The 12,245-nt window shown below is 48.6% G+C and overlaps 2 protein-coding genes across 2 annotated transcripts in view; one reads left to right on the top strand and one right to left on the bottom strand.

The window, feature by feature from the left end:
- The window catches only part of Tbc1d22b (TBC1 domain family member 22B), a 60,373-nt gene extending 49,159 nt beyond the window's left edge, over positions 1-11,214 (bottom strand). Inside the window, exon 1 of the mRNA XM_021149676.2 lies at positions 11,014-11,214. Within this exon, the coding sequence (XP_021005335.1) occupies positions 11,014-11,069 (56 nt within the window). The 5' untranslated portion in view covers positions 11,070-11,214. The remainder of the gene's footprint in view (positions 1-11,013) is intronic.
- Positions 11,215-11,363: 149 nt separating this feature from the next.
- Tmem217 (transmembrane protein 217) overlaps positions 11,364-12,245 on the top strand; it is a 28,368-nt gene continuing 27,486 nt past the window's right edge. Inside the window, exon 1 of the mRNA XM_021149913.1 lies at positions 11,364-11,426. The gene's annotated coding sequence lies outside the window, so the exon portion shown is untranslated. The remainder of the gene's footprint in view (positions 11,427-12,245) is intronic.

The raw sequence follows: 12,245 nt of genomic DNA, 5'->3' as shown, positions 1-12,245 counted from the left end.
AAAAAGTCATCCTGAGCAAGGCAACTCGGACCCAGAAAGACAAGCATGCTATGTATGCACTCGCCTATAAGTGGATGTTAGCTGTTAAGGATAATCACACTACAATCCTCACACTCAGAGAGGCTAAGTAACAAGGAGGGCTCCAACGGGAAATACAATAGATTTTATGGTGGATTGGGGTGAGACTAGGAAGGGTCCGGTGGGGGAGGGAGAGCTCAGGGAAAAACGCCTGGACTTGAGGGACATTTAGGGGTGACGTGGAAACGTCCTGGAACCTATGAGAATGACCCTAATGAGGACCCCTAGTAATGGAGGATACGGATCCTAAACTGGTCATCTTCAGTTACCTGGCAAGGCTCCCAGTGGTAGAACTGGGACCCCAACCCAGCCATAAAACCTTCCACCTGTTCTGCCAGCAAGATGTGCTAGGCTATAGTGGCTCAGAGCTTGTGAGAATAGCCAACATGAGGCCCAAGCCACAAAGACGGAACCCATGCCCAACATTGCCTGGATGGCTAGGAACTAAGCCGAGAGACCCATGGTAGAACCAACATGATAGACCAAAAGAAAAAAAAATGTCAATGAAATATTCTGCTATACTCATATATACTCATAGATCAGTGCCTAGCCCACTCAGAGAGGCTTCCTCCAGCAGCCAATGGGAGCAGACGCTAACACTCACACCCAAACATTAGCAGAGCTCACAGAACCCTTCGGAAGAGGGGAGGGGAGGATTGTGGGAGTCAGAGGGATCAAAGACACCAGGAGAACATGGCCCACAGAGACAACTAAGCAGGGCTCACAGAGACTCAAGTGACAGTCACAGAGCCTGCATGGGTCTCTGCTAGGTCATCTGCATACACACTGCGGTTATTAGCTTGGGATGTTTGCGGGACTCTTAACTGTGGAAGACAGGGTGTCCCTGACTCTCTTACCTGCTCTTGAGACCCTTTTCCTCCTACTGGGTTACCTCATCCAGCCTTGATGTGAGAGTCTGTGCCTGGTCTTATTGCATCTTGTTATGCCGTTCGGGTGACATCACTGGGAGGCCTGCTCTTCTCTGAAGGGAAATGGAGGAGCAGTGGATCTGAGGGAGAGGGGAGGTGGGGGGTAGTGGGAAAAGTGGAGGGAGGGAAGGCTACAGTTGGGATGTATTATGAGAAAAGAATAATTTTTTTTAAAAAAAGAAATGTGTCTTCCCACTTCTTCAAAAGATTATGAAAGAAAAAAAAATCAACCAGGTGGTGGTGGCGCACGCCTTTAATCCCAGCACTTGAGAGGCAGAGGCAGGCGGATTTCTGAGTTCGAGGCCAGCCTAGTCTACAGAGTGAGTTCCAGGACAGCCAGGACTACACAGAGAAACCCTGTCTCAAAAAACCAAAAAAAGACAAAAACAAAACAAAAACAAAAACAAAAACAAAAACAAAAGCAAAAACAAAAAACACCCAAAAAACCAGAATGGGTTTGTGTGTGTATGTGTGTGTGTGTGTGTGTGTGTGTGTGTGTGCTGGAAATAGACTTAGGGATAGCCGAATAGGTGCTGGGAATTGAACTCAGGGCCTCTGGAAGAACAGTAAACGCTCTTAACTGCTGAGCTGTCTCTCCAGCCCCCAAGCTCACCCACCATTTTTGATTCTTATGACAGAGGAAACCCTTAAGATGCTTCCCGAAAAGAATCTAGGCTATCATGTTATTTTTTAGAGTAGCATATAAGATCTTAGACATCATTCTGGCATTTTCAGACACAGTGTCCACACTTGTTTCTTTCTGGAGTTCAGAGGGAATCTTCTCACACACGGGCCTGAGTTCTGGACAGCCTGGACGTTTTCAGCTCTAAGAATGTTGACTCCCCAACCTCTGTGGCAGATTACTGATTTGATCCACAGACCATGCATCTCAGAGGTTGCTAACCCCAAAAGGCTATGGGATGTGTTCCTATCGTTTCTGAGGCGGAGGAGAAATCCAAGAGGTGCCAGAGTACAGGGAAAGTCTCTCTTCCAGAGAGAGGGAGAAGGAACTTACACAAAGACAAAAATTAAAACACAACTCGGAGAGCCAGTGGCCACAGCTTGCATTTGAACATTTTCAGAACCTCCCAGGTTCAAGCATTGTACTCTCAGAGCCCTCTCTTAAATGCTACAAGGCAGAAGGGTCCCACCAGGCCAGCTAAGTTAGCTGACTGGAGAAAAAAAGTAGATCTTCAAATCCTCTCTGAGAAAAAGCATACCGAATCATACGGACCAGAGGCCATCAACCACCAAGGAAGAGGCTCTCCCGCTCCCAGGAGACGATTTCTCAAAGGCGCTGGCACAGGCAGAAAGGCTCTGATAAATGACGGCCCTCGGCCACAGAGGCACCGGAGCCTAAATCGAATTTGTTAGCGTGTTCCTGAACTAGACTATGATATATCTGAACCAGGGACACTTTGTATAATAAATCAGTTTGCTGAACCTCAGCGAAGACAGGTGGTAAGTTATAAAAGGAAGAGAAACCAAGATTATTGCAGGGAGCTGACGAAGACAGACTCCAGAGTGAGAGAGCAAAGGTGCCCATCTACTGACTTTACAATTCACCTATGAGGACCTGGAGAGCTGGCTGCTCTTCCAGAAGATGAGGGTTCAATTCCCAGCAACCACATGCTAGCTCAAAACTCCATTTCCAGAAGATCTGACAATCTTTTCTGTCCCAGACATACACAAAATAATTCAAAATTTTTTAAATAATGCACCTACGAGCCCGTGCCAGCCAGGTTCCTTGAGACCCACATACTCGGTGCTGGGACAAGCTGGTCAACACTCCGCCTCAGAACAGGCATTTGCCCTGTCGCTGGTCGGGATGGGGTGGTGGTACACATCTGCAATTCTAGAATGTAGCAGGCTGAGGCTAGCCTTGGCTACACAGAGTACACCAGGCCAGCCTAGACTACACTATGAGATTCTACCTAATTGCTCAAAGTGTAAAAGTATTTCACTGCCATTTCCAGGCAGAAAGGAAAGTGCAAGGAAAAGATAGTACACGGGTGATGGGCCTGCTCTCTAACACTGCCACATTCCAGCCCGGGAGACATAAATCACTGGGGAGACACTGATGTCTGTCACGGTCCTTCCCTAGCAGCCGGCTACACCCTAGGGTACAAGGACCCTTCTGTCCATTGCCTGTCCATTGCCAGTCTTCACTAGTTTCTTTTCTTCTCTCTGTTATTCTTGTGCACTGTGTCTACTCATAGATGCTATGCCGTACGGCTGGAGGTCAGAGGGCAACTTTCAGGAGACACTCCCTCCACCACAGGTTCTAGGGATCGAATCCAGGCTGTTGGGTCTGGAGGAGCAAGTCTCTCACCTACTGAGCACATCACTAGCCCTAACTAATGTCTATGTGTCTCCCTCTTCCTCCTCTTCTTCCTTCTCCTCCTCCTCTTCTTCCTCTTCATCCTCATCCTCTGCACCCTCTTCTTCCTCCTCCTCCTTCCCCTTCCTCTTCTCTGTCTTGTGATGCTGGGGAGATCAAGGGCTTCAGCTCCCAGAGGCAAGCCCCCTGACCCTGAGCTCCAGGCCCAGCCCAGCAGGCTCACTCCACACCTGGCTGTCCTCACTGAGCCACAGGTTTCCACCCAGCTCTACAGCTGCTTTATCTGATCACAAACATGACAGATGCTTACTGGAAAAACCGGAAAGCCAGCCGGCTGTTTCTCTTCAGCAGGGGGAGCACCAACGCTGAGCAGATCTTCAGCTTCCAGAAAGCTGTGGCCTCTGGGTTTCCTCGTGGCATGCAGCACCCACAGCGGGCACTTACCAGCCCGAGTGGGTAAAGTCAGAACTCCACAGGCCTACTCTCTGCCTCATCCAACTCCTCTCTGGTACACCTGAAAACTGCAGACTAACTGCTGCTGCCCAGACAACGCCACACACACTCTGAAGAGACAGCATGCAGCCAAGGGGCTAGCCTCTGCTAAGTTAGAGAAGACAAGCCCACAGAGAGTGTTGCCAGAGGTTTCTTACCCAGTTGCGACACTGGGAAAGCCTTGGTGGGAAAGACCCGGCAGACACGGAAGCTGAGCAAACTCCAGAATAGAATGGCGCATTTTAAATGTCAAGAACTTTGGCAACAGGACTCCATTCACACGGGGGCTCTATGGAGACTTCCAGCCCCCGAGGTTGGCTGATTCAGCAATAATCCAGTACCTTCTATAGTCATTTTATCAGCAAAAACATTTCCAAGCCAAAAATACGACAGATCTGCCCAGGCAAACTCCAGCCATTTCATCCGTCTACTACCAGATTCCTAAAAGCTATGAAAAGGCCTGAGTGAGCTTCGTTACCTTAGTGCCTGGTGACTTCAGGAACCTCCAGTTTTCAACTTGTTCTTTTTTTTTCCCACCCCCCAATAGGGGACAGACCCCAGTGCTGGCCAGACTGCTTCATCCCAAGCATCTCAATAACAACCTTTTTGTTCTCATCTCATATTGTCCTGTGTCCAGACTGTTCTTGAACTCCCGATTCTCCTGCCTCCACCGCACAAATTCTAAGATTCCAGACAGCGGGGCCAGCACCTCAGCTCCTTCAACACTAATAACCTCAACTTTAACACTGAATGTGACTCCCTTCGTGTAGCACGGGTTATCTCCCAACTCCACATGTAGCTAAGGCTATGCCTGAACTTCTGACCATCCTGCCTCACCCTCCCTCCCAGTGCTGTGATTACAAGCATGCACCACCACTATCCCAGGTGGCTTTATGCAGTGCTGGGAACTGAACCCAGCGCTTCTTCACACGTACTACCCAAGTGCTCTACCAACTGAGCCACACCCCAGCCCTCCTAGACTTTAAAAACAAGCATTTGAGGGCTGCAGAGATGGCTCCGTTCATAAGAGTAATTTTCTTCCTAAGGACCAGGATTCAGATCCCAGCACCAGAGGTTCACAACTCCAGATCCAGATGATCCAACGCCCTCTTCTGGCCTCCAAGGCACTGCATGCACGTGCCACACATACACTTGTGCAGGCAAAACTCCCATACACAGAAAATAAAAAAGAAATAACATCTCAGGAAAAATTACTAGCAAGCTTTTTGCTTAAAAACAAAAGCTTTGTTTTTAAGGAGCGGGCACGTTAGTAAGGGTGTGGGGGAGCAAGCAGCTGGCACTGCCATGGTCTCTCCTATGCCCTTTGAGACTCCATGGACTGCAGAAGCGCAGACAGGCAGGGCACGGGGCAAGGAGTCCCGAAGTCTACTCTGTGGCCCAGGAAAGTTGCCTTCCCATCTGCCCTCACTTTCCTTATCTACAGGGGTCTTAGCTCAGAGCTCTAATGTTCAGCAGCTTTGCCATGCTCAGCTGTTCCCCTGACCAGTGATCTGCTACTTTCAAAAGGATAGCACACAAGAGCCCACCTTCTGTACCAGTCTGCTACTGGAGCCAAGCACACCTGGCCGATGTGTAAGGTGAGGCTCATTCACAATGGTCCAGACCTCCAGGCCCACTCAGCCCAAGCCTCTTGCTCCAGACATATGGAAACCAGGTATGGCGGATCTCAGTGTTCTGTTGTCAGACTTGGTTTACTTTTGTATTTCTGTGTGTGTGTGTGTGTGTGTGTGTTGTGCACGTGTATCTAACAGACATATGAAGGCCAGAAGACACCATGGGAAGTCAGTTTTCTCCTTCCACTGTGCAAGTCCTGGGGACTGAACTCGGGTCTTCAGGCTTGGCGGTGGGTGCCTTTGCCCGCTAGTCTCTTCACCTGGGAGTGGCCCCTCCTCCCTCTCCCAACTCCTTCCAGCCAATGATCTGCAGTCTCAGGGATCTGACACTGTTCTTCCCTACTCCCTGCCCCAGATCAGCCCTCACCACCATGCTCACTGTGAATACAGTGGCCACCTAACTTGCCCCCCAACACCTGTTCTTGCAGAACTCGGAGGGGGGGTGCGTTGGGGGGTTAGTGCTGCAAGGTCTGTCTGACTGTGTATGACACAGCTGAGAAAGGTATTTGTCTCACTATCTAGCCACCTTCCTGACACTGAGTGGATAAAAGCGGTGGGGGTGTGAATGTCCTATAGCCACTGAAGACAGAGGACCAAGTCACCCACTTTCCCAGGCTGGGCTAGAATGGGTTTTCCTGATGCTGGGACTGACCCTTGACCTCAAGGTCTCAGAGGAGAGTGCTACCACTGAGCTACACCCCCCACACCCTCTTTTTAGTTTTTTGTTTTGTTTTGTTTTTTGAGATAAGTCATCTAGTTAGAAAGTGTCAGACCTGGGATTTTAAAGATTTATTTATTTATTATATGTAAGTACACTGTAGCTGTCTTCAGACACTCCAGAAGAGGGCGCCAGATCTCGTTACGGATGGTTGTGAGCCACCATGTGGTTGCTGGGATTTGAACTCTGGACCTTCAGAAGAGCAGTCGGGTGCTCTTACCCACTGAGCCATCTCACCAGCCCAGACCTGGGATTTTAACCCAGGCAAGCAGGTTACTGAGCCTGCACTGTGTACATAGGTCCATTTATATGCACTGTGTACATAGGTCCATAACAATGATGCATGCTGCCCTATCTGCCTATACATCAATACAGTAGTGACCTAGGCTGGGTGTGCTGGCATAGACCTTTAACCCCAACGTCCAGAGGCAGAGGCTGTGGATCTCAGTGACTTTTATTGTTGTTTTGGGTTTGGTTTGGTTTTGATTTGATTTTTCTTTTTTCTTTTTTAAAGATTTATTTATTATTTTTTTAAACTCTTTTTTTTTTATTCATTTATTTATTATATGTAAGTACACTGTAGCTGTCTTCCGACACTCCAGAAGAGGACATCAGATTTCATTACAGGTGGTTGTGAGCCACCATGTGGTTGCTGGGATTTGAACTCAGGACCTTTGGAAGAGCAGTCGGCGCTCTTAACCACTGAGCCATCTCACCAGCCCTTATTTATTATTATATGTAAGTACACTGTAGCTGTCTTCAGACACTTTTTCTTCTCTCTCTGGCCCTGGTTGCTGATTTGTTTTTCAAGTCAGTGTTTCTCTGTGTAGCTCTGGCTGTCCTGGAGCTTGCACACATAACCCTCTGTGAACTTTGTTTGTTTGTTTTTAATTTTTCAAGATAGGATTACTCTGTGTCGCCCTGGCTGCTCTAAAATTCACTCTGTAGACAAGGCTGGCCTCCAACTCACATAGTTCTGTCTGCCTCTGCTCCCCACCCTGCCCCCCCAGGGCTGGGATTAAAAGTGTGTTCCACCTTTTTGGCTCTCAGTGAATTTAAGGCCATCCTGGTCTACACTGTGAGTCCCAGGCTAACCAGAATATATCATAAGACACTGTCTAAGAATAAATATTTTTCAGAAATGTCTTGAAATGAGGGGCAGGAGAGATGGTTCAGGGGTTAAGAGCACTGGCTGTTCTTGCAGAAGACCTGGGTTCAGTTCTCAGCAGCCACATGGTGGCTCTCGATCATCTGCAACTTCAGCTCCAAGGGATCTACTGTCCTCTTCTGACTTCTGCAGGCCCTGACACACATGATCCACTTACATACCTGCAGGCTAACAAAACTTTGGCAGAGAGGGGATGATGGCTCCACAGCTGAGAGCACATCACTCTCGAAGAGTACCCAGAAGTGTGGTTCCTGGCACCTACCAGACAGATCACAACCACTCTGGTTCCAGGGGGATCCAAATTGCTCTTATGCCCTTTGCCACCAACACTGGGTGTGCACGTGGTATACATACCTGCAGGCAAAATGCTTAACATTTAAAATAAATATATGCTGGCCTGCTGGTGCACGCCTTTGGTCCCCGCCCTTAGGAGGCAGTGGCAGGTGGATCTCTCTGAGTTTGACACCAGCCTGGTCTATTCAGTGAGTTCTAGGCAAGCTAAGGAAACTTGGTGAGACCCTATCTCAAAAAACAAACTGCAGGGCAGTGGTGATGCATGCATTTAATCCCAGCACTCAGGAGGCACAGGCAAGCTGATGATCTCTGTGAGTTCAAGGCCAGCCTTGGTCAATGTAGTTGAGTTCCTATACAGCCAGGGCTACAAAATGAGACTCTGTCTCAAAACAAACAAAACTTAAAGAATGCTTTGTGGGTTTTTTTTTTCTTTTAAAGATTTATTTATTCGTGTATTTTTATGTAGATGGGGGCTCTATCTGCATGTACACCTGCATGACAGAAGAGGATATCAGCTCCATTATGGATGCTTGTGAACTCCTGGCTGCTGGGAATTGAACTCAGGACCTCTGGAAGAGCAGCCAGTGCTCTTAACAGCTGAGCCATCTCTTCGGCCCACTTGGGTTATTTTGGTTTTTTTGTTTTGTTTTTTGTTTGTTTGTTTGTTTTTTGAACTTAGGCTACTCTAACAAAATCTCTACTTGCTGTCGCTAAAGTCACTCTGTCATGATCAAAGAAACTGAAAGTAACTGGTTACAACTTGGACTTTTCTCACCTTTCAAACTGCAAAGAAGAGAAAAGTAGCTCTCTTTCCATCTCTGAGGACCCACAGACATGAGGGTCCTCATGTCCTCTGAGAACCCACGCACATGCTCGGTCATCTCCAAACTCAAAAGAGTTCAGACATAAAAGTTCTGTTCTGGAACCAAAACACCTTCTATGGGAACCAACACCAGCTTCTCCCAACAGCCCCAAGCTGTCTGGGACTCTCTGCCAAGAGTGTACAGGAGACAATACCTCCCTCACCAGGCAAGGTATGGGTCATGGTTTATGGATCATGGCAACATTTTTATGCCTCTATAATAAAGGAGACAAATAGCTAGCTCTGGGGAGCTGAGACACATCCTTTTAAATGTCTGCTTGCTCTAATAACAAGAGGACAATTAATAATGACTATTTATAGAGCAAGTACAGTGTACTAAATAAACACTGTCCTGGGTTCTTTACAAATAGGGCATTTTGGTTAGCCTTCGGGGGATTCTGAGGGAAGAGTTTTTAGTCCCCACTTCATAGGAAACTGAAGCTTAAATAGATTGTGAGTCCTACAGATCAGAGAATCTGAATGACAATGTCAAAGATGATGACGATGACAATGGTAATGATAATAATAATGATAAATGATGGTGATCTGGACTCCAAGATTCTTGCCTCTGTGGCTCTATGTTTCAAAATGAAAAAGGAAGCCAGAGATTTGAAGAAACTGAAGAATCCTCCTAGCTAGCAAAAGCAATGCTTTTGGGCCATCAAAAGGGCTCAGCAGATAAGGATACTTGCGGCTAAGCCTGATGACCTGAGTTCAAGCCCTGAGATCCAAGGGGTGGAAGCAGAGAACTGACTCCCGTAAATTGTCCTCTGACCTCTACGTGAGCACTGTGGCACTGGCACACACACACACACACACACACACACACACACTGATTAAGTAGATGAATAAATGTAATTATTTAAAGTAGTACTTTTAAAAAGTTGACTTCCTGTAGTCCCGTAGAAGAAATAGACAAAGGGCCATTAATGCACCACATCTGGCAGTCCAAAGGCACAAAGACCATCCATCACCCATTGTCCTCACCCCTGCTTCCTGACGTCACCATTTTCCCAATGATCGTTATCTTAGGATATCAAAATGAAATGACCCCTCCAGAGCAAACTCCCAGAGAAGAGCAGTCCGTGCAGCTGGAGAGCTCACTCAAGCAGGAAGGAAAAGAAATCTGTGGCAGGAAGCGGAGCTTATCTAAAAACACAGTGTCACTGTTCAATGTGTGAACACCCTAGCCCCATAGCACTTCAACCCAAAGCTACCTTTGCCTCCCCTGCTATTATATTAGCACACATTGCTAAAACCTGGTCCCTCAACTTTCTCCACGTGTGTAATGACAGCTCAGAAAAGTTACACAGCCAATGCTGACTCTCAGTTTCTCTTTCGCTTGAAGAAGGGGGCGGGGGCTGTGTGTAACTCAGTGGCAGAGTGTCTTCAACAGTGTGAAGAGAGAACTAGAACGGAAGAGGGGGAGAAAGAGGAGAGGGAGGGGGAGGGGAAGAGAAGGGGGAGAGAGAATGGGAAAGAGGGGAAAGAGAGAGGGAAAGGAGGAAGGGGAGAGTGCGAGGTCACAGGTCAAAGGACTACACCTGAACAAAAAAAAAAAAAAAAAAAAAAAAAAAAAAGACTTAACAGGAAAATCGCTAAGGAAAGAACTCGTGAGGGCGGTGACCAGACACAAACTCTAACACCAAGCAGCCTGTGGCTGGCAGAAATCTTAAATTCAGTAGTGAAACACATAGGGCTTTCATTTTTCAGGACACCACCCAAAACAAACGGAACCAGTAAACCAAAGGCAGCCTGACGGAGAGACAATTGCTCAGAGTTTCAACATACACCAACCAGAGAAAGAGACACTAAGGAAATAAGTTGCTTGAGAGGTCTGTCCGCCAACAAAACTGAAGAATAAAAGAACTTAATGCAACCACACTGAAAGATCATCACTTCTCGGGGATCGCACAAGTGATTAGAAAATGCCAGAAAGAATAACTTACTCTCCGCCCTGCAGCCACCCTGTAATAATTTCTCAAAAGACCAACTCAAGACAGAGTAAGGTCTGGCTTGAGAATTCCCCCTCCCCTGTCTTGCTCATACCCCCGCAGGCCTGCCCCAGGCTCTCCCATCAGAACCCCTGGGGAGTCCAAGGGAAGACAGGATTGTGATGGGCTGGGAACCAAGGCCACCAACCCTCATGCAAGCAGCCACCCATGCTGTTGGAGACCCCTAAGGAGTTCTGTACAAAGTCGGAAGCGGTCTGCAGGTGGCCCTCCACGGCCACGCTGACAATGGCAACTCGCCCAACTCCACTGCCCCTCACACCGGGTCCCCCGACACCTCCCAGCTGAGGTTCCCCGCCCCCAGACCCTAGTCTGCACCCCACACCCAAGCTGGCCAGGCTCCCCTGATTGACAGCTGCTCCAGTCTGGGCTACTCCGACACCAGCCCTCCGGCCTCCGGGGCGCCCCAAGACGGAGGGATTCAGGGGCCAGGATCTGGAAAGCTCTGGGTCCAATCCCCACTCCCCTCAGCGTCCTGGGCTCACCTCCCCGGCAGCTTGGCGCTCCTCTTCCAGAACTGCTTGCTGTTCTCGGCGGCCATCGCTCCGGCCCGGGGGAAGGCCTGGTCGGTGGGTCACGGGGGGGGCCCCGCGACAGGCCCCCGGGACCCCGCAATCTGAGGGCCAGCCCAGGCCGCTTCCCCGCCGCCGGTCACCCGCTCCCAGCTCCTGGGGGCGCCATCTTGGATGTGGGCACTCCCCCCCGCCCAGCGCCGTTGCCATTGGTGGGCTGAGCAGGCCGGTGGGCGGATGGACCAATGAGGATCCCGGATCCTGCGGGCCGCTGAAGGCCCGCGGCAACGTCAGGGGCTGGGCACACAGGTGGGCCGGGGAGGCGGGGCTTAGATGGGCAGGAAGGCGGGGCTGAAAGTTCCTACTCCCCGGAGGCAGAGAACCAGGTACTGCGGGGAAGAAGTAGATGGGACTGTTGCCTTTGATGGGCTGAGGTTCTGGGGTTATCTTGGTGGAGAGGGTAAGGAGAAACCATAACATTTGTATACATTAGTCTCTAAAGGAAGGCCTCATGTAATGATGAACATTTTTGAATGTCCCTCACCTCAATGGCACCCAGGGTGGTTACCCCCCCCCCTTGTTCCCTTATGGTCCTAGTTTCGCAGAGGACAGTTCCGGCCATACCCCAGTGCGGTTAACTGTTGTATGAGTAGCAGTTGATTTATCAGACTCCCCCCTTTCTTCCGCTAACTGAACCTCGTGATGTAATCCCTTCTTCGGGTCTGACTCTTTCTGGTTATGAGGACTTCTCAGATACTGAGAAGTCATGCTTAGGAAATACTAGCATTTTCTCTAGGGACATTGTTCATCCCCATGGCAACAATCAGGAAGATGAAAGATGTACCCCCAATATCCTCAACTCCTTTATTAACCGGTTATAAATCTTCCATCTATAGATTCATTTTTCAATCTAATTTTGACTCAAAATGAGATCTAATTTTAGCATGTGTTGTCTCCTTTGGGTGTCATGTTAATGACTACCTCTCTTTTTTTGAGTGTATTCTGGGACATTTGGGGGAAGATGGAGGGTACTTCCTTTTTCTACTCCAAAGAAATGTTTGTTCAGACAAGGAACTGTGGATGTGTGCGAGCTACTGCTCAATCCATCTCTGTGCTAACACCATAGGTTTTCTTTCTTTCTTTCTTTCTTTCTTTTTCAGATCCAATTGGGCTCCATTTGTTTGGTTTTTTTTTTTTTTTTTTTT

Source organism: Mus caroli, chromosome 17 (genome assembly GCF_900094665.2).
Source record: "Mus caroli chromosome 17, CAROLI_EIJ_v1.1, whole genome shotgun sequence".
Taxonomy (NCBI): Eukaryota; Metazoa; Chordata; class Mammalia; order Rodentia; family Muridae; genus Mus; species Mus caroli.
The sequence above is the reverse complement of the archived record's forward strand: the minus strand, read 5'-3'. Positions and strand labels throughout refer to the sequence as shown.